Source organism: Acanthisitta chloris, unplaced genomic scaffold (assembly GCF_000695815.1).
Source record: "Acanthisitta chloris isolate BGI_N310 unplaced genomic scaffold, ASM69581v1 scaffold5953, whole genome shotgun sequence".
Classification (NCBI taxonomy): Eukaryota; Metazoa; Chordata; class Aves; order Passeriformes; family Acanthisittidae; genus Acanthisitta; species Acanthisitta chloris.
Window position 1 is genome coordinate 1 of NW_008665300.1, and position 23,032 is coordinate 23,032.

Below are 23,032 nucleotides of genomic sequence, written 5' to 3' on the forward strand. Positions count from 1 at the left end.
GCGGAGGGACCCGGTGTGAGCGGGAAAGGGCGCGGGAAGGCTCCGGGGCAGAGTAAGCACAGAGACCCCCACGGAGTCTCCGTGGGAAGCAGCGCTTTGTCCGGTGCCGCAGGGCCTGCAGCCTCGGGCGCTGAGGTTCTAGGCTTGCGCTTTCTGCATCCGTGGAGGAGAGGAGTGTGTGAATCTGTGTGGATCCAAAAGAGCCTCTCTCTCGTCCTTTATTCCTTTACATCTTATTTTTCCTTCTGTTTATTCACATTTGCATGTAGGAACATCCAGTTACATTATGGGTGCCTGCAGCTGGGGGGTTTTTTTATGCTTTTTTTTGTCTCTATAGTAGTTTGGGGCATTCACGAGATAACTGCTGTTTGAAATACAGTAATGCATTTGGGATTTAAGTACTAGTGCTTCCTCTGTGTTTTCTGATAACTTTTATGACTTCTAAAGGTCAGACCTTGAAGATACTTCTAGTATCACAGAATCAGAGAATGGATCAGGTTGGAAGGGACAGTGAGTCATCTGGCCCAACCTCCCTGCTCAGTCAGGGTCGTCCTAGAGCACGTTGCACAGAATTGCATCCAGATGGTTCTTGAATACCTCCAGTGAGGGACAATCCACACCCTCTGGACAATCTGTTCCAGTGCTCAGTGACTCAGTAAAGAAATTTTTCCTCATATTCAAGGAGAACTTCCTGTGCATCAGTTTCTGCCCATTACCTCTTGTCCTGTTTGGCACCACCGAGGAGAGCTTGGCTCCATCCTCTTGACACCCTCCCTTCAACACTTATGTACAGTAATGAGGTCTCTTCTCTTCCTGAGGCTGAGCAGACCCAGGTTCCTCAGCATTTCCTCATAAGAGAGATGCTCCAATCCCTTGATCATTTTTGTTGCCCAACACTGGATGTACTCCAGTCTCTCTTGCCCTGCGGAGCCCGGAACTGGACACAGCACTCCAAGTGTGGCCTCACCAGGGCTGAGTAGAGAGGCAGGATCACCTCCCTCCACTTGCTGGCAATACTCTTCCTAATGCTCCTTAGCATGCCATTGGCCTTCTTAGCCACAAGGGCACACTGCTGGATCATGGACAGGTTGTTGTCCACCAGGACCCCCAGGTCCTTCCCCGCAGAGCTGCTTTTCAGCAGGTCAGCCCTAGCCTGTACTGTTGAGGGGAGTGTTCTTTCCCATGTGCAGGACCCTGCATTTGCTTTTGTTGAACCTCAGACAGTTCTTTGCCCATCTCTCCAACCTGTTGAGGTCCTTCTGAAGGGCTGCACAGTAGTGGAGGTAGATATTAAAATTCTAATTATTTTAACCTGTTAATAACTTAAAAGCATATCTCAGCTTTAATTTTAAAAAACAAGTGCTTGCAGCAAATTTCCTTTTCTGAAGTACCATGCTTAGGGAAGCATTTTAGTGCACTTGCACGAACATTCAGGTAGCATGTGAAGAGAGACGACTCAGTGTTAGATTTTATTAAGTTTTCAAGAAATTATTTCTGGCTTTCAGTACAGTAATCCTGTTGCCAGCTAACTAAAGCCCTAAATCACCCTTCAGTATGCTAAATATATTCATTAGGTGCACTTATTTCTTTAAAGCATTATGCTTAATCTTCATCCTGTTTGTAGGCACTTGTGGTCAGAGGTGGCCAGAGAGTTTTAATCTTTGTAGTCTTTCTGCTGAGTTTGTTATTCCATGTACCAGTTGGTTCCTTGGCCTTTGTGTTGGGTGAGTAACACGTTGCAGAAGATATCTGAACTTTCACAAGGTCACACAAAGTCAGCACAAGCCACAAGACCTTACGAGTTCAGCTCAGGGCATCAACCATAACACAGCTCAGAGACAAAGTGTTTTATGATCAGCTCTTGGAATTTGTCCTTGTTAATGTATCAGATTGAAAGCAGAGATACGGAATAATTATGCAGCTGTCCTAGCAGCGTAGGCATATTTCTATGCTATGTTTGTATTTGAGTAGCTTCAGGGTGTTTTCTTAAATCAGCACTGAGGTATGGTTGAATGTCTTTCTTGCCTTCAATACTACATGTTAGCTGGTTTTTTTCTGAAGTAATGGTTTTTAAGAAATTTGACTCTACTTCTGAAATAGAAAGTCTGAGATCTACTATGGCTTTTCTTCCTAATACTACTATACCACTACGAACTTAGGTGCCTGTAAAGAGCTCAGGCTTAATTGATACTGGCTTGCCTTTCTTAATTAGTCTATGAACACTGAGCTGACAGGTCAGTACAAATAGCATTGTAATACAGCACACAAATACAGCTCTACTCCTCTGGCTACTACAAAAGTCTGTCAGTTGGGGAGTATGACTTCTGACAGCAGATTTCTTTGTAAAAGAGAGAGAGAACAAACATTTCTGTATCTGGGCAGCAGTGCAACTAGTGCAGTGCTCTTGTGCTGCAGGTCACAGATACAGCTAGACAGAGCTGCCCCTTAATACCTAGAGCCTGTTCTCTGATTACACCTGCAGAGAAAGCCTGATCTGTGTGTTTAACCAGTCATTCTGGGAAGTTGTGAACAGACTGTCACTGCTGTCTGCAAACCTGCTAGCATAGCCAAGCTATTTTAGAGCTGTGCCCAAGTCCCAGACCAGCACATTGGCACTCTTGAGCAGCATCTCAGTTAAAAATACATTGTTCTGACTGTTAACTGATTTCTAGCTTTAACCTTAGGCTTCTTATCATGTCTGTGATTTGGTATCTGTTATTTTAGAATAAAGAAAAATAATAATTTTCTGTTTTGTTCATTAATTTTTAAGAGTAAGGTGAGGAATGTGAATATAAAATGTAATGTAAAACATAGCAAAGTTATGAGCTGGATAAGCCTGCTCATCTTAACTGCTAATTAGCTGCTGCTGTTGAGCATCTTTGTAAATTATTGTTCATGTTTATAAAGGAATTTATTTCAGAATCCAAAAAAAAAAACAAGGCAAAGAAGCTCTGCATAAGACCAGTTTTTGCTGACCTTTGGTTTTCATCGGTTTTTCTCTGGAGATAGTTTTTACTAAGCTGGTGTAATAGTTCAATGTCTGTTCCATTATATTGAAGTAACACTGTAGATCCAGTAGCAAAAGATTATGCTTTTCTACTCTGGGGAACATTTTCTACACAGTGTATTTTGTATATGCCTATTCAGTATATTAGTTTTGCTTTTTCGTATCTTTTTAAAATGCCAAGCATAGTAGCAGATCTGTGTTACTACCTTGTGCTTATTCTGTGCTGTTAATGGCAAACTTGAGTGTTTTCTGGTTGCATTTACTGATAACCTATGTAGCTTCTTCAAAAATTAAGGAAGGAATCAGATTTATTTTTTTTTCAGCTCCAGTCACTTTGCCATATTGGACTATGTGAAAATTAATAACTTATTCTTTTAAGACTAGATGATTCTATAGAATATGTACACTGTGTGGAGTACTGCATATGAAGCATCCCTTGGTTAAATGTGATCTGAAAGATTCTACAATGAACCTTGTGTACCAGCATTCAGTGTGATGATAAATAACATTCTGCAGTTTCATTGAATAAGCTGTTTAAAGTTGAGATTCTGGATTTGACAGAAAATTTAGAAAAATACCTGTATAAAGAATCTGAAAAGTACCTGAAGATGTATGTGCATAAACAAAATTCCAGTGCTGATCTTGTAGATCTTTATAGTCTCTACCTAAATAGAGAAGATGCACTATCATAGAATATTTAACCAAAGAAGCTTTGTCTCCTGAATACTAGAGAAGTACTATTATTGCTTAATTCCTTAATATAAGAAATTGTTGGACAATGCAACTTAGAGCAGTCATTTTTCCTAGCAACTTCTGGGGTCAGTTTCTATGGTTTGTGTGTTGTGAGCTAAACCTATACTGTTTATTCCATTGATTGTTTAAAGGAACAAATTCAATTTGGAAGGCTTAGTCAAATCTTGTCAGTCCAAAAGGTGTTAATTTAAAGCAAGGGAATTATTTTTGACTATAACACTGTATTTGAGTAGTTCAGCATGGGAGATTATTTCTGTTTAATAGTTTTGAGAAAGTAGCACTCAGTCTATTTTGCTAGTTTTCTGATCTTTGTTACCATTTATGATTGATCATACATATGTAATTTTTTTTCCAATTAACTAGACTACAGCTGTGCATATGGCTCAAACAGATTCTTTATGCTTTGTGGCTTTGGTGGGATTATTAGCTGTGGAACAACACATACGGCACTGGTTCCTCTGGACCTGGTTAAATGCAGAATGCAGGTTTGTTCTGCATGTCAGTATGTGATGACATTGGTAAAGCATGTGCAGTGTGGTATATTTAATCTACTAATGAACCGGAGGTATAAACTATACCATGGGCATCGTTGTCCAGCAGTGCATGGAGTTTATGTAAAAGCATGGTGTGTCTTTATTTTTTGCTGCAGAATACAGTTGTGAATATGGCTCGACCAAGTTTTATGCTCTCTGTGGCGTTGGTGGGGTCCTAAGTTGTGGCCTGACACACACTGGTGTTGTACCTCTGGATTTAGTGAAATGTCGTATGCAGGTTTGTATAAACTTAAACATTTCTTAAACTTTATTTCCTATATAGCCCGTGTATCAAGAGTTTGCAGGAGGGATGCAGTCTTTTGTGGATGACAGGAAATGAGTAAACTTGAACGCTGCTTTATCAGTCTGCTGTTGTGAGACTTGCAAATTGCCACTTGCAAGAGAAGCAAGGGTATTCAGGATAATCTGGATGAATTCTTTTCAATGCCATTTAAGGCGTGTTTAATTGACTATATTTGCTAAAAGGCACACACTATTCCAGTGCTTTTGAAATAAGGAAATAGCATCTTTGCTGTCTTGTAGATCTATGTTTTTTTAGCCTGGAGTGATGTGCATGTGTAATTTGATCCATTAACACTGTGGATATCAGTGCATGGCTTATGGATTGGATATCTTCTAATGAAGTCACTTTGAATAGAATGGATATAACTTGATTTGGTATCAGTAAGGCCTTCAGTGCTTGTGGCCAGTTTCCTTGAAGTGGTTCTCCTTTGAACTGAGTGTTGTCATATTGCACTTAGTTTGTGATACCAGCTTAGGCATTAAAATCATCTAGTGAACAGCCGTGACTAAAAACATGGTAATGGATTTGCTTAAGCAAATCTGCAGGAATGGAGCAAATTAAAGCACACTCCTAAATTTCTGGAAATATAGCCGTTAATGACTCACCTGTTGCATGGGCTGACACTGAATATAAAAGTGCCAATTTTGTAATTACAGAACTCCTGAAATTCGGAGGGAACTGTGGATTAGTCAGACCTGTTAGTCACACTAGGAGTACTGCATGTGATATTCTTTAAAATCATGTTCTTCTGGATGGCCTTTATTTAGCATTCTTTACCAGAGAGGATTTTGCATACACTTCAGAACACCTGAAATTCTGTTCTCAGTCTAGTAATTCTGTAACACATCAGACATGTTTGGCTTGGGCTACCAGTCCTGGGTTTCTTACATGGTAAGGGTGGTGTTGCTTCCCCTTCCCTGTCCAGCATGTAGAGGGAGGTTCAGGAGGGGGTTTCCATGTGGATTCTAGGTGTGATCTTGTAAAACCTGTCAGCCTTTATCTCTTTACAGATCCAGTACAGAGCATGTTACTAATCCTTCCTAAGTTCTCCAGGAAGAAACCTGTTGCCTGCCCTCTCATGTCTTTTTAAGAAGAGGTCACCTTTGCCATGGTTTAACCGAAACCAGGACACCTGTTATGTAGCTAATAACTAAGCATGACTTGAACATAGTTCTGATTTGAACAGTCTCATTATACAGTGCCCAATTAAATAGCCAATTTTCTGAAATTCTGACACTTTTTAAAATTGATGTGTTTAAGCGAACTAGTTCTCAGGTAGGTTGTTGACAGACTTCAAGACAACATACCAGTCAGTGCAGGTTGGCATGCATGTCCCATAGCTCTTTCCAAAAGCTTTGTTCGACTTCTGGTTTGGTATCTTCCTTCTTCTCCTCTGAGGAACTGTTGGATAATGTCAAATATGAAAAGTAACAGTGTGATGTGACTGACTTAGACCTGTTTAAGAATTTCTGTTAAAATATTTCCTTTCACATGAAACAAAATTATTCAAGTCAGTCTTCTTAAATTTCTGACAAGTTAATTAAATCTCAGTTAGAGTTTTGTGGGCAGAAAGCAATTCATATGTAGCCATTACTGTGAAGTCAGAGTACAGGTGTAAAAGTTTTCGAGTACTCTTTGATCCACTTTGCTCCATCTGTCCTAGTCTGACTGTGGAGGGATCAAACTAACAGTGGGCAAATGGCCTTTTCTGATGAAGAATTAGGTGAATCATCAGGCTTGGTTTGTGGCAACACTTGAGTGTGCATAGGTATACCACTGACAGTGTCAGAATAGTGATTTCAGTAAATCTTTTTATTACAATTGTATTGTCAGCTCAGAGAATAAGCATAAAGCAAAATTCAGACAGTTTGGTGGTTCCTGAGTATTGAGGAACACGCTGACTCTCAAATCAGGATTTGAGACTCACACGTAACCGCTACATTTACATTAGTGTAACCTTGTGGTGAGTACATCATCTGTCCAGGGAATTTCAGGAAGCCAACTGTCTGAGGGATTGAAGAACTTTAAATTTTGGATGGGGGTTTGAGAAGGGAAATGGTAAGCTGTATCAAGCATTTAACTGCCTGTTCTCTTCAGGTTGATCCGCAAAAATACAAGAGCATCTTCAATGGATTTTCAGTGACGCTCAATGAAGATGGTGTTCGTGGCCTGGCAAAGGGATGGGCTCCAACCTTCATTGGATATTCTATGCAAGGGCTTTGTAAATTTGGTTTCTATGAAGTTTTCAAAGTCCTGTACGGCAACATGCTGGGAGAGGTAAGCTTTAAATGGTTTATGTAAGGCTATGTATCTGCAACATAATAGTCCTAGTAATGCGAAGTAATTAATAAGCAGGATCTATCAGTAAAAATGTGTGTTTAAATTCACTTCAGGAAAATGCCTATTTGTGGCGTACGTCACTGTATTTAGCTGCATCTGCCAGTGCTGAGTTCTTTGCTGACATTGCTCTGGCTCCAATGGAAGCTGCTAAAGTTCGGATTCAGACACAGCCTGGATATGCCAACACTCTGCGGCAGGCTTTGCCCAAAATGTTTGGAGAGGAAGGAATCTGGGCGTAAGTATCTCTTCATTTTAATTTTTATTCAGGTTCTTGATGTTGAGTATTGTTTTCCTTGTGAAGAGCTGTTGTTATAACTAATTGTGGCTTTAGCTTATAATACTTTTTGATCTTTGTATTTCAAGATAATAACATACTTCAGGGCATCTGTGCTGAACTGGCTGTTAGTTCCACATGCTCCTTAGATCCATCTTTGTGAGTATCTTTGTGCTGAGTTCTGCTGGATAACTTCAGTTTCTAGCAGTTCCAGTCAGAGATACTCAGCAACTTTCTGGTTGTACAGTCAAAGATGCTTGAGTCATTGGCATGTGAGAGCAATATAACTGCATGTTAGCTTTCTGTTCTGATGGAAGTGGCTGTAGATATACAGGTCACATCTCACTATCAGGACTTGGCTGGTATGCAGACATTAACCTTACTGCACTGGTAGTATCAGAACTACACTACTGCGGTGCTTTGTAATCTGAAAAGTGATCACAGAAACGGCTGTGCAGCCTGGGGATCTGGAAAATTCTAATTTGTGTTGCTGTTTTAAGTTAGCACTGAGGGACTAATACAACTTAAATTTTTATTCTGTAGGCATTGACACACTTAAACTGTACAGTGTCAGTATCTAAAAGTTGTATTCTCAATACCAACAATAAGCTAATTTATTTCAAGTTAAAAATGTACCTTAAATATTGAAGAAAATGAAACTGAATTTGTCTTTTCTCTGATTAAGTTTCTATAAAGGTGTTGCTCCACTATGGATGAGACAGATTCCATACACAATGATGAAATTTGCCTGCTTTGAACGTACTGTTGAGGCTCTCTACAAGTATGTTGTTCCCAAGCCACGAAATGAATGTACAAAAGGAGAACAGCTGATAGTCACATTTGTTGCAGGCTATATTGGTAAGGAGTCTTTAAGTACTACACTTTATCAATGGACTGCTGCAACTCTAGAGGCTGTCCTTTTTCAGAATATTAAACAGATGTAACTAGCGTGGGAGAACTTCCTTGCAACTTTAAAATCTGCAGAGGAAAAAACGATATTCAATCTGTTAGTGGAATGTGTGTCTGTAGTAAGACAAAACTCTTAATTGTTCTTTTGTATTACCAATGTTGATGTCCAGGTTTAGAAACTGCAGCTGAATTAAGTGAAAAAAACTTTCATCTTTGCTAGGCTGGGGAAGGTTGAAGGCAGGTGAGAGAAATCTGGATGGAAGAGGGTTTTTGACTATCCAAAGATTCAGAAGTTTCATTTTAGCTGAAGAGTTGCTGCAAGAACAGGACTGAGGAGCTTCCTATTCACATCACATTATAATAGAATCATAGGATCATTTAGGTTGGAAAGGACCTATATAAGGTCACTGAGACCAACCATTGCCCCAGCACTGCCCAGTCCCACCACTAAACCATGTCCCCAGGTGCTACATCTACATGTCTTTTAAGTACCTCCAGGGACGGTACCTCCAACACTTCCTTTGGCAGTCAAGGTCACCCCTGAGCCTCCTTTTCTCCAGGCTAAACAACCCCAGCTCCTTCAGGTCTCTTTGTAAAACCAGTGCTCTATGTTTTTATCCTTTCAGGATACCTGTTTTCAGCATGTTGTTTTTTGTGTACACAGTAATGGTCCAGCAAAAACACCCCAGAGCTAATGTCAAATTACTCTTTCAGCTGGTGTGTTCTGTGCAATCGTTTCCCATCCTGCTGACTCCGTGGTGTCTGTGTTGAACAAAGAAAAGGGCAGCTCTGCTTCGCAGGTTCTTAAGAGGCTTGGATTCAAAGGTAAATCCTCACTTTCATGTATATTTGGATCAAGTGTTTGTGCTGTGTTGGGGAGGATTTCTTTTTTCCCCTGTCATTTTATGCTACTCATGTTTTATGTTTTGCTCGGCAGGTGTATGGAAAGGCCTGTTTGCTCGTATCATTATGATTGGTACCCTGACTGCACTACAGTGGTTCATCTACGATTCTGTCAAGGTTTATTTCAGACTTCCTCGCCCACCTCCACCTGAAATGCCAGAATCTCTGAAGAAGAAGCTTGGTCTAACTGAATAGACAACTCATGGACTGACTGCTGGCTGTCCCAGTGATGAGTTTCATGAAACTTTTATATATTTGACTATGTAGAAAACAAACTATACGATGTCATTATTGGCTGTGCCCTCATCTCACATGAGGGTTTAAATTCTACCACTGTCATTGCCTGAAATAAATGAGAAACAGAGTGCTTAGTGTCTGTTTACTACTGCATATGTAAGCTTCATTTCATAGCAGCAAATACCTCAAGTACTCTCCCTGCTTCCCCCTTGCCCCACCCCCTCAAAATTACAAAAAGAATGACCCCGTTCTACACTTTAGGAACTAGAGAAGTGTTACTCTTCCACTTGTAACAGAACTAGGCTTTCACTGTTTCCAGAGAAGTGCCAAGAACCTGTCCTTGCACAGCTGCACAAAGTAACTGCAGTCGTTTGCACTTTGAGTCCCCTGATCATTTGCCTATACTGAGCTGTTACTGGAGAGTGGCTGAACTCCTGAATGGCTGAGATGACACAGGGCATCCTGGTCATAGTATCATTGTCCCCACAGAGATAAAAGGAACCTTATACATACTAGAGCTCTTTCTGCTTTGGGGTGGTCATACCAGCTTAACTAACTTCTGCTTACTTGATTAATTTCTGCTTCTCTTGACTTTGAACTGCACCAAAGAACTTGGTCCTTCTGGTTGTCCTGTGGAATCAAATTGTAGCTTCTACCTTTAACAAAAGAAAAGCTGGTGTTAATGAAGAGTTTTAAATATATGTGACCACTAAAAGCTTACTTCAGCTTTACAGTCAAATAAAAATGTCTTCTAGAATTTGAAAAACTTACCCCCTTTTCCCTACCCTACACTTACCTGTTGTTTTTTATTATATTTTTTTCTGAGTTGGTTTAATGCTGATTTTAGGTTGAATCATGCACTTCTGCACTGCAAGGAGCCATACCAATTTGTTTTTTGGACCTTGATGTGAAGAAATCTGGGTTCCTAGGCATGCAAGAGGAGACAATCATGCAATGTTCTTTTAAGGCAATTAATTTGTTTATGCCAGTGTTTTGCTGAAGGGTTTTATTATATTTTTTTCTGAGTTGGTTTAATGCTGATTTTAGGTTGAATCATGCACTTCTGCACTGCAAGGAGCCATACCAATTTGTTTTTTGGACCTTGATGTGAAGAAATCTGGGTTCCTAGGCATGCAAGAGGAGACAATCATGCAATGTTCTTTTAAGGCAATTAATTTGTTTATGCCAGTGTTTTGCTGAAGGGTGATCATGCTGCCTTCAGCTGGTCAATAACCCACAGTTGGTAGTCACTTCATCCTCTCTGGTACTACTTTGCTCACTTAGTGGAGCTGGAGCTGAAGTGTCTTTTGTGCAAAACTGTGGATATGCTGGCTTTCAGCATGTGAGCTGATGAAACTGAGCTTAGCTTGGTACTCACGTATGTTGTAGTGCTCCTTCCTCTGTACTTCAGAGCCAGAGGGACAATTAAAGCAGGTGTCGTTGGAATAGCATAAATACACTGACTGCTGCATCTTGTCTGATGTTCTTACTATTGTTTTGCATAGCATTGAGCTTCTCGTGCCCTAGGAAAACCCTCCAACTTCCAAGATTTCAGATGCTTATGCTAAATTAATATGCTGGGCCTTATTTTGAATTGCTGCCTTTCAGAATGTGGAGTAAACTCGAAAAGTGCTGTACTTCCCCGTCACCGTGACAGTAAAAGCACTCTTAGAGTGGCTGTTACCTAAGTGCATTACACAGCAAAGGCAATTACCCTAGGTCTAAACAAAACATTCGTACAAGTACTTTGGTGTTGAATGAAAATTAATGATAAAAGTATACGTACATCTTCCCCTGTTATGAGTGGAAAGCTTTGAAATTATTGAGTCATTAAATGTTCTTAAAGAGCTTCATTGGAGAAGAGCCATTACTATTACTTATCTTGTACCAAGACCGTTGAAGCTTTTGAAGTTGTGTGTGTGGTGCAACTTGTTAGAAAAGATGGTATCGCTTCTGTGTACTGAATATCAGTTTCTTTAAAGGCGTGTCTTAACTCAGTAGTCTTTTCTTTGCTGTGAAACATCTCAAGTTCCTTTTAATCCTGGGGAAAGTGAAGCACTTTTGTCAAATTTTAAGGCTGGCAGAAGAGTGAGACAAGCTTAGCCTGATTGTCAGGTAATCCAATGCTAAGCTAAATTTCTCAAGATCATTTTTTGTCATTCTATATGTGGAGCAGAATCGCACAATTTTCCCCCAGAGTTGGGTCGAGTTTGTGCACTTGTTAAATACTTGCAGTAATAAGAGGACCTTAAGTCCATTTTCTCATGGCTCAAGGGTAGACCTGAAACTATTTTTTCAAAGATGCACAGATACTTTTATCAAGGTAGATCAGAGCTAAGACTACAAGAAGCAGCCAGTGGTTCCCCTTCTGTAACTGAGAAAGGGAAAGATACACTGAGTGCTTCTTACAGTGTTACATTTCAGTGGAAAACCCAAGAGGGGGAGAGAATTGCCTTGCAGCTGCTGCCTTCATTACCATTCAGCCAGAGGCTTGTTCAGAAAAGGTTTGACATATAAAATATTGTTGCTTAAAGGGTTACCTGCTGCTGGTATTTTAAACAAGCTTCAGTGGGAAAAATGTAGTATTAAAATGCATTTAAAAGGTTTTGTTGTTGGTAACTTCTTTCTGCCTAATGCCTGGTACGTCTGCCAAAGGCTGAGAAGATAGGGCAGGGGAACAGTAGTTCTCTCAATGGATTGCACTTCCATTACAAGGGAAGTCCTGTATCAAAAAAGAGCACTGCATTTTGAACTTGGATAACTCCAGACCCATCACTAAACCCCGAAGTGCTTTGTAAAACAGATTATGTATATGCTGCTTGTGTATATTTTCTGAGGGAGAAAACGTGCTTTCGTGCTGGTTTTGGAGCTCAGATGAGCTTTCTGGTTTAGAACATACCATCTATGGAAATTTGGAATAACAACATTCACACACAGTGTTTGTACCAGGTTGTACAGATCGAATGTGCTGATACTTGCTGAAATGTTTGTTGCATATTTTAAAATGGGCTGTAATAATACAAATAGTTGTAATTCATTTACATTTCTACATAGAAATGATGTAGTTCACAGTGAAAACAATAAACATCTGCTTTTTTTATAGCAAATACGAGTACCTTGGGTAGATGAGCTTAGTAGCTACATGGCCTTGTTAACAGAACACAATTGTAACTCTGAGTGATGGGGATCAAACATGTTGCTAGCAGGAAATTCTTGGCTGAGCTGAGCTGATGTTCTGGTGTCTAAAAGTAGGTTTTAATAGTTTGGGATTGTTTTGCTCATTTAATTTTTCATCCTTGATCATTTAATGCTGTTGCTGACTTTTGGGTTGTTTCTTTTCCTTGCAAGTTGCTGGCAAGAATATTAATTGGCCAGTTTTGTACCTACAAACTAAAAGCAAAGATGTCTTGGGCATCACTACAGGTTGAGCTCCATGGGATGATCTGTTTTAGTAAGCATAGCTATAATTTTTGTTATTACTTGACTCTCTCAATCACTTGATAAAATTGCAGAGAGTATCACTGAGTGACCCTAGAAATGAGCTAAGGGATGGTTACTGAGCTGATAGTCTCCCCACCACTGACAGTGCCAGAGCAGGGAGCTGAAGTTAGCAATCTGCTTTAAATCTTTAAAAAATACCTCACTCTCTGCCTCACCTTTGTCACTGTAGAAAGAGCTTTGCCTCTGCCCTTGGAGCAGTGTAGTTACAAAGCTACTCTAAAACTTCAAATTTTTAGTACAGTGGAGTTGTGTCTTGAAGGGAAAACAGAGATTTGTAACACCTGTACAGACTCTGGGAGAATACTGATTGCTTGCCTTACTTCTGAGGACAGTACAGTGCTTGTGTCAGCTTTAGATTGAGATTTGTTAAACATGCTTTTTTCCAAGTAAACTTTACCTCTGTGACTTCAACTTTTTCTCTTGCTTGCAGCAAGGAAAATTTATGAAAGGATCAATAATGCTTTAGACCTGCACTTCCTGGGAAGGAGAGGTGGGTGGTCTGCATACCTTGAAAAGGGAAATTAATGGTCCTGTAACATTTTTTTCACATGCTGAACTTCCCATGGAGACTATGCACAGGACTCTATGCTCAGCTTTTCACTGCTAGATGTGTTCTAGAATTTGAAGGTTATTCATTTGGGGGTTGAAAGTGAAATCCATTTGTTTATTCTGGCTTATTTCCTGGTTGCTGTTCCAAGGAGGGAGTGAGTGTGCTCTTTTCATGCAGACAGAGCTTTCTGCTGTGTCAAGGCTGCTCTGATTAACTGCAGCTGGAATGTATTTTCCACATCAGTTGTGTAGACAGTGCTCTACTGGTTCTCCAGTTCTGCCTCTCCAGATTTTTACTGGCTACTGACCACAAATGATGCATTCATAAAGTTGAAAACAACATAAATTACTGTAGCCCATGATGCCATTAATGCACTGGTGACTGTTAACAGCATCACACGGACCACAGGGGAAGACACGTAGGGTGGATTTCTTGCTTCACTGTACCAATGTGCCTTCAGCAGCTAAGTTTGTTGTGCTGAGTGCTCTCCCTGACACTACTAACATGGGCTTGCACACAAAAAAACCAAAACAGGGTTGGTGGATTCAGTGAAGAACAGGCGTTAATATACAAATGAGATCTATTTACTGTGTAACCCCAAAACTCTTAAGGTGTATGTGCATGTGTACATACATTTTTTCAGGTATTACACACATGCTTTAGCATGGCTGACTATTCTGGCTGTTCTTTCATTTTTCTGTGTCTTTCAGATGCCATTTGGTTATTTCCTGGTGCTCACTTAGGAACTGTGTGAAAGAACAAAGGGACAGTGGTTGGTAGGGCATCTGTGGCTGCTTTCTAGGAAAACTTGTTTGTTCACAGTTTTATTCTTGTGGTCTGTCAGGTGGACAGGAAAGGGATAAAAGCAAAGTGGGAGGTAGGAATGGACTTATACCAAAAAGAGGAAAACTGTAAATAAAATATTTGAGGTTGACTAAAGGCAATGAAACAAAGATGTTACAAAAGACCAGCAACATGAAGCAGGCCAGAAGAGATGGAATGCTGAATAAGGATAAGATTGAGGGAGAGGAATGGTTTTATCTTTCATACAATCAAAAGTCTAATAGCTGCAAGATGTTCAGTAATGACCAACTAAACAACTGAGAAGTTACAAAGGCCTTACTGTATACTTACACTTCTCGATATATGAAAGACTGGGATTTTCTGAGTGCTATATAACTGGTTTCTGTAGTAATTTTTATACTGCTTTTTCAAATGTCTCAGATCTCTTAACCTCTTCTTTTTCACCACAGAAATACTGCCAGTGGCTCATACTGGTCTAGCCTTTTGGGACATAAGTAGTTTCTTTTTGCTAATTCTGCTGCTTACTATAATATTTTACAGGCTAAGAAGTAATGAATGAATAACACTGTTAGGATTCCTGAAGAGACACTGTGACACTGGGATAAAACCATCAGCAGGGTTAGTAGGTCTTTCAAAGCATTGTCCCACAGAGTTCTGAGTTTTAAAGACAACAGTGCTGCACAGTATTTAAAAGTTACAATTATAAAGCCTCCCACAAAATCTAATTGTGTCACAAACTTTTGGCAAGGCATCAGCAATATTTCTGGGCATTGCCTGCTTCACTGCATTTACCTCATTAAATATTACTATAAAAAGAAACTGCTATAGTTTACAAAAATCAGAGGGAATACATTGTGGCAAATTGCTACTGCTGTTTGAAAGCAACCTCTAAAGCTAAGAACATTCATGCTGCTTTATTGTACAAAACAAGCACTTTATTAAATACATCTGTCATCCTTCAGAAGGACAAACACACAGAGACATGCTTTTTGCTCACATTATAGCTTTTCCCTTGAAACTAGTATTACTTTTTCCTGTCCTTTTGAAAGGAAGAGAACAAATTTCAAGTTTCGGTGTGCTCCCAAATGAAGCCTTTAAATACTGTCTGTTTTCCTAGTACTCCATGTGATGGAGTTAACACTCCTCAAACACTGATCTTTACGCAGTGGTCTTTCAACAATCAATTCATGTCTGAAATCTTGGTTATTTCATCTTTCACATCCTTGATCTCAGTTTGAACTCTTGTCAAGTTGGCCAGTTTCTCATTCAGTAAAGCAATTTCCTTCTCCCGTCGTAGAACCTCTTCCACTAATCTTCCTATTCTCAGTGTTAGGTCATTTATTAATGGCTCCAAGAAGGCAAACTCCTTTTTAACTTTGTGCATCTTGGGTTTTAAATCATTTGCAAACGTCACTGTCTTCAGAACTTTAGCTCTGTCACCTTCAAGATTCAGAAGTCTATCGGAATGCTTGCTGAAATCACTCCTTAGCTCTGACAGTGCTGCTTTAATGTCCTCGATTTTTCTTGCGTTACTGGATGCCAAGCTTTGGATTTTTGTACTTCGGTCGATGCTACTGGTAAGGAGGTCACCTATATTTTTTACTGTCGTCTTTTCACCTGTTTCTACTTTATCTTCTAGTGCTTGCAAAGACTCTGTCAGCGCAGTCATTTCCGAGACTAGGCCTGAAATGCGCCTGATGTCAGTTTTTACTGTCACAATTGTCAATGTTATATTTTTCACCGCAGACGCCGCATTCTGGTCCATACTTGAAACTGCATGGAAAAGGCTTGTTAAATTCTTCTGCAGTCCCTCTTGTTTTTTAAGTATGTTGCTAGACCATGTTTTCATCATATAAATATCTTCCTGCAGATGTTTAATGTGAGAAATTAGTTTAAGGTCTTCCAGCTGTTCCATTACATCCCAGGTCTTTTCACACTAGAATGATACAAATAAAAACATTTCTAGCTTAACAAATCACATCAAAATTAAAACTATACTTTAAGAAAGTATCTGACTATCCTGATACTCAAAGTGAGTGCAAACACTGTCTCTAGGAAATAAACTTCTGTTGCAACACAGCCAGTCAGTATATGCATTTCCTGTCAGTACACGTAACAAATGTCACTTCTTTTTCTGTTACAGGAAGGTGCTGTATGACCTTCCAATGTGACCTCTGAAAACACAAGTCATCAAATGCAATCTTCTTTCCATTTACAGGAATATTTGTATTAAGCCTCCATAAAAGCTACTTTTATGAGGGAACACTCATGCTACCGCTGGATTTTCACATGGATTTGCTAGTTCATTTTTTTTTTAATTTGTTTGGCTCTTGGTTTTCAAATTTGAGAGGAAGTAAGGAAAATACCTGAGTGATACTATCCTGTTCAATCCCCAGTCAGTCAGGGTGGAACTTGGAGAGAAAAAAACACCCAATGTGCAAGCTGAAACATGTTCTAAGAGGCCAAAATCAGTTTTGACACTAATCCTTTTCTGCACACTACTAAAATATCACCAAAGAAACAAATATTTCTAAGTTTCTGGTAGCGTTGGTCATTCCTCACTAGCTCAAAACTGTTTGCTCAAAAGCAAAAGACTAAAATACAGGTTGTGGAGAGTTGTGCTTGTTTCCTAGTTAATGCCCTCTAAGGATGAGGACTTCCTGTTCAATCCTGTGTACATTCAGCTTTCAATAGGGTTGAGGTTGATGAAAGACATTAAACTGGGGAAGATACCACTGATAACTTAGCCACCCTTCCCCAAAAAAGATACGAAACACTAGAACTGGAACACACTTGTGAAAAGCATTTAAAAAACATTTCCTTATATACTAGTTTTTCTTAAGGGAACACTGAACACTGAAAAGCATTTACTTTGTCCCTTTCTGGAGGAGCAGTTTATTTTGAATTAGATTATGCACTGGTACTGGGAAATCCACTACAATATATTTTTATTGAATATGACTGTAAAGAGACAAATTTATACATAAATATATGACACTGACACAGTTTATAACACTGAGAAATGCTGGTTCAATAGTCAATTGAATGGGCAGCATTACCTGCTGAGTGAAGATTTCAGTAGAGTTCTAGAGAAATGAACATACAAAACCAGAATAATGTAAGTCTGATGAAGCCATAAATGTTGTAGGTTCATCTAGTCACTACTGAGCAATCTCCTGTCTTGAGTTCAGAAATATAAATTTATCAGGATGTAAGTCTGTAGACACAAATTCATGGTGTCCCTGAGATCCAGACTTCAATGAAGAGCTGTCAGGTCTGTTAGGTAGTATTATGTCATGTGTAGGTAGATCTATAGATAAACTGGATATTGCCTGGCCCCAGGTATGTAAATCCATGGATTTCATTAATGAATTTTGCAGCTCTTGGTTCAGCAAACTTTGGGAAACAATGTCAGTGAAACTGTTAAGTTTTTTTCCTTTTGAAATGCAAAGCAATACCAGACTTATGTAATGCCTAACAGAGAACTTCCTACAGAAGAAAATGTTAACATTTGTTTCTAACAGCACCAAAACAAACAACCCACCAAAAAACCCAACCCCCAGACTAATACAGTGATTGATCACACCAAACCAGTAAATTAAATGACGGAAGAAGACTCTAACGAGAATGTATGTTAATCAGAACTTCAGTCTATTTGTGGTTCAATCACTTCGATGGCAGAACAAAACTATGCCAGTGATTTTAGGAAGTTTGAAAATGCTGGGAATGAGGTCTAAGGAAGGTATTTGTATGGGGTCAAAGATACAAAATGTAACACCAGCTGCTATGTAAATACCAGCTGCTTATGAATACCAGAACAAGACAAGGTTCTCAATAGGGGGCACTTTACTAATGTTTTCTGTAATGCTGTTGTATCTGAGCTTCAGTTTCAGCTGTACTTTGTGCTTTCCTGTACATAATAAAATACGTAGCTCCCAGGAGCAACTCTGACAGTGAGAAGTCTATACCCTAAGCACAAAACCATTATGGTACACAATACATTAAATCAAGGTACATGTGTCTCTACTGAGAGACAAGTGATTAATTGTTCACTGTGCTACTAGTCCATGAAAAATACAAAGAGTATTAACAAACTAAGAAATGAAAATGAACTATAAATTGGAGTCTGATGTCTCTATATTTGACTTTTTCCCCTCTTAGATCTAAATACTTTGCTTCAAATTCCTTTTTAATAAAAAGGAACTTTTAATAAATAAGCTGAAAATCCTTAATTTCAGAAAATACTCCTTTCCTTTTTCAACACAGTATTTCTTGGTCTCTAGCCTCTTTATTATAAGTTCATCTCTTAGGCTGACCCAATGCCTGTTTAAACTAATGACAATATTTCAGTCACCCTTAACACATGTTGAAGTCACATTATTTATAATAAATTAAAGTGTGTTTTCACCAATGAAAAACATAAGTCCAAATTCACTTATCCCCATTCTGGTCATTTTCTAAGTTATAGCTTTCAGGAGTAATTTCTTTTTCTTTTGAAGATCCATTTGTGTCAGGCACCACTTGTACACCAGCTCTTTCCTGCTGCAGTTTCAGTATGCTGCCATTGTGCTGGATGCCTTCAAGAACCTTTTCCATTGCCATTGTATCAGAAACAGTTCTCAACATATCATTTTCCACAGTATCAAGCTGTGTTGTCAAGTCCTGTATCTTTTTCTCCATACCTATCAATTCACTTGACAATCTAAGAATAGAGTGAATAGCATTTTCAATTGTTGGCAAATAGGTCTTGCACTCCTCAATTTTAGGTTCATAGTTTGCCAGTTTCTGATTCAGGTCTGTGTCCTTGGCTACCAGACTATCTTGTTCTTCTTCTAGCTTTTCAACTGCCTTTGCGTGCAAGTCCAACTTTTGTTCAACTCTAGAGAATTCATCAGCTTCTTGCTTTTTTAGTGTTCTAATATTTCTGGCTGTGCTGTCTTCCAGATCTCTCACTCTTTCTGAAAGGGATTTAATTCTTTGGTCGACTTCATTAATTTGGGAAGTAACTTCTGTATGTATAAACTTTGCTTCAGATTTTAAACCACTAGTGTTTGTGTTCATTTCATCCAAGCTTCTTCTCCAGGAATTTGTAATGTTCTGGAATTTCTCATTAATGCTCTGCATCTTTAGAGAGAGAGTCTGTTCATTGTTCTGAATATCATTTATGATGTTATGAAGAGAAGATACTTCCTGCTCAAACTCAGTCATCACAGAGCTGGATGAGGCAGCTTCTTGCAGGATACTTTCAGAAGACTCAAGCTGCATTTATAACACAAAACAACTTCCATGTCTATTTAATAAAATTAAGAACAGAAAAACCATACCAAAAAAATGCCTGAAAATTTTCTTCAAATCAATGTATGTTAGAATCATACATGAAACAGTACTGGGAGAATGAAGGATGTGCATAAACCTAAGTTCTTAAAATAAGTTTAGTGTCTAAAAAAAACCAACACTGAGATACAACCACCATATTCACACACTTGAACAATGGCATGGATTGACATGTTTTGTCACATGAAATATTCTCTAGAGGCCTATTCACAGGCAAGTAGAACACATGAGAATTTATTTTAAAACTGTCAGTTAAACCGACAAAATAACAACAATGCGAAACAATGGCAAATGTTCACCAGAGATTATCCAATTAAGATGTTGTTAATTACCTTTTCAGAAATTAAGTTGACTTTATTTTCCACATCTGGGAACTTTTCAGCTTCCTGCTGCAAGAAATGGTACTTTCTTTCCATGTCAGCAAATCGACCTGACTGCTGAAATAGAAACCTGCAAATTGCAAGGAAATGAACAGAAAACATAATCACACAATTAGCATATATGAAGTGTTCCAGAACCTGATTCACAGCAATCTGTTACTGGAGGGATTTGTGTTCACAGAATTTGCTGGATCAATACATGAGAGGAAAAAAAAAAAAGAGATTTAATGAAATTGATTTGTCTTGATACAGGACTTATCTTCCGACAGTGGTAGGAAAACAAGGAAACATCCATAGATGTCTCCATTTTTACTCTGTATGCCATTCCAACAGGAAAAACATCCAATCAGAGTGCTGACATGAGGAGGCTGTTACATACTTGTAATGCACTGCCTTACAATATATTTAATCAATAAAGTACTGTTTAACCGGTGGAAATAAACCACACAAAAATATTTGGACTTTCTTGCAAAGCCTCACAAAATCATGCCCAGAAGCCTTGGGCTTTAGAAAGGCTGGTTAACATTTGCTTGTAATCATTCAAGAACATAAGGGGGCAAAGCCTGTGTAGCTACTCTTACGATGACACTAGCTTTGAACAGACAGTGGAGATCTCAATCCTGTGCTTTGTACGTATTCTAGATTTGTTTACTGTGAACTTGGGAGCTTTGTGAACTGTAAGCACTTTGTCCAGTTAAAAAGGCAATGAGAGAACCAAGCAAAAAATCCTGAAATTCGCTGTATGTTTATTAATCCCCAAACAAGGTTTTTTGTAGACTATGCAAGGGTCCTCTTGTAGTATGAACAATTTTATATAGAACAATAGAGTTTACTTCAAATACCTATGCTTTCGTAATTGGATATTTATGTGTATATTGAATATCAATTAGAAGTTTAAATATATACACAATATTCTATAAGATTAAGTTAGGCAATAAAAGCTAAAATGCTAAAATGCAGCCATACATAGACACATGCACAAGAGACATAAATGGATACACATAATACAGGAAGCAGAAGCATCACTAATAATTTTATTCTACTATGTCATTCCATTGCACAGAGATTTAGGTAATAGGATCTGGGTGATGTTAAAATAAGAACAAATTTTACCTTCATTTTCAGATTGCCCTCTAGAGTGTAATAATCTGGCCTAATTTGTTGCCCTAGATTTTTAAGAACTCCATCATATCATTTCTACATGAAGCTCAGTTTCTAAGGGAACTAAAGTTCTGATGCTACTAACATATTCTTTAACACCTTTAACAAAGGTATTTTACCTTTACTTGAAGACTCCACTTGATAACCAATTTATCACACTGCTAAGCAAACCACAGAAAACTGTTTCACTTCTGCTGTTCAATTATTTAACACCTGCCAAATGAGCCTTCTTGTACGAACTGTCAGATTAAGTTGCTCTTCACAGTTAGATGTAGTGTCCAAAGAAGGTATTTACATGAGCAAGGCACCTTTTAAACTTTCAACATGATAGAACAGATCGAGATTCTGTAATAACTCCAATGTTTCCATGCCTGAGAATATTGTGATTCTTCTCTTGATCCGTCTAGCTTTGACAAGTTTCTATAGTCACTTAACCCAAACGCTGTACTCAAATATAAATCATACAGCCTGGGGCTGAAGACCATACAGAAGAAAATATTAAAATCCATTTTCAAGGGTTACCTACCAGGTCACCACCAGGCAAACAGCAAGGGAAATTATGCTTAAACTTGTCCCCGAGTCCATCCAAAAGGAGCTTCGATTATTATTGCTGGTCCTGGGACTTGCCAACTTGCCATAACTGCTGTGCTTCTCAACCTTTTGTGAACCTTCATAGGGCTTGGATGAAGAAATACCTTTTTTCCTTTGCTTAACTTCAGACATTTTGTGGTTTTAAAAAGCAGAAGCAAAAGAGAGAGCTAGAAAAAAAGAACAAACCAAAAGGACTACTGACTTCTAAACATCCTCAAACATAAACTGTTGCCCTTTAAGTACACAAATACACCCCAAAAATGTTTCCCTCAGTGTTTGCTATATTTCCCAGTTATGTGAACTTTTGTAAAGTGTTATAATACTCACTTTCTATACTATAGAGCAGTGCTTTCATATTTTCTCAAACTGAACTGACTTTACAAACTTTAGTTAATTTCACCTTTCCAGAAATATTTCATTTGTTCTACAATAAGCCACTTTGTAGATATATTTAAAATCACAAGGGCTAAAAGCACGATATTTCTTTTCATAGTTGATCACTGCCACAAGTTCATTAGCAATTTCACTATCTGATTTTACTTGTAGATAAAAAAATAAATAAATTACGTACTCCACGTTGAAAGAGAAAAGTAATTTTTTCATTTTAAAAAAATGGGGCTGCAAATCAAGCTATAATATAGAAATAATTGTAATGATTTCATGCCATATGAGATACACATCAGCAAATAAAAAGTCATTAATAGAAAAGTACAGAAGATTAATTAAATGATGCATTTAGATTAAAGAAAAGCTATAACTTCTTCTTGATAAAAGAAAGGTCTGAATTGATTCAGGCAATATGAATCTCCAGCACATATTTTTACCAGCCAAGCAGGAGTATAGAATGGAATTTTTAAGCCTAGAATCTTCCACCATCTGCTCAAAATAAACTTGATCCTTGGTGGATTCGGCTTAGCACGATTTGAGGCAAAATTGTTGTGCTGCTTTTTGGATCCCTTGGCAGCACTGCCGCTTAGTCACATGTCAAAATGGATCTTATTTAAATATCAGAGATTCTCAGAGAGTCATATGCAAGTCTACAGGGCATTGTTTAAAATCTAACCACCCACAAGAGCAGGAAGCTTAGAGCCGTTTGGGTGCCAGTACTAGAAAGCACGCTCGGAGTTTGAAGTATGCCGGAGAAAACACCTCCCTGCTCTCAAAAAAGACACGAGAAAAACGCTATTTTGTAACTCTTAAAACACCTTTCGGGTTGAGAGAATATGTTATGAAGTTAAAAAGGAAACAACACAACAAAAACCCGAAAAAACAATCCCGAAAAAGCAATCCCGAAAAAGCAATCCCGAAAAAACAATCTCGAAAAAACAACCAACCGATCAACCAACCAAAACAAAATGATATCTGAATGAGAGTTAGGGGAATAGCTTTAACACCGGGGAAGAAAGCTCAGGTTAAAAAAGACACCTCCAGGGCGCAGCGCGGGGCAGAGC

General features: G+C 38.6%; 2 protein-coding genes across 2 annotated transcripts; one reads left to right on the forward strand and one right to left on the reverse strand.

Moving 5' to 3' along the window:
* Window positions 1-4,409: 4,409 nt before the first annotated feature.
* On the forward strand, window positions 4,410-9,390 carry SLC25A3 (solute carrier family 25 (mitochondrial carrier; phosphate carrier), member 3; the record flags this gene model as incomplete). The annotated part of the gene is made up of 6 exons (XM_009071666.1): window positions 4,410-4,531; window positions 6,695-6,874; window positions 6,991-7,172; window positions 7,897-8,069; window positions 8,835-8,945; window positions 9,058-9,390. Coding segments are annotated over 6 exons (929 nt in total), but the record flags the coding sequence as incomplete, so codon positions are not given.
* Window positions 9,391-15,080: 5,690 nt separating this feature from the next.
* Window positions 15,081-21,713, reverse strand: IKBIP (IKBKB interacting protein). Its single transcript, XM_009071665.1, has 3 exons — window positions 21,517-21,713; window positions 19,782-19,899; window positions 15,081-16,051 (listed from the first exon to the last, which is right to left on the reverse strand). The coding sequence occupies exons 1-3, from the start codon at window positions 21,711-21,713 to the stop codon at window positions 15,296-15,298; spliced, it is 1,071 nt and encodes a 356-aa protein (XP_009069913.1). The 3' UTR covers window positions 15,081-15,295.
* Between the last annotated feature and the right edge of the window lie 1,319 nt (window positions 21,714-23,032).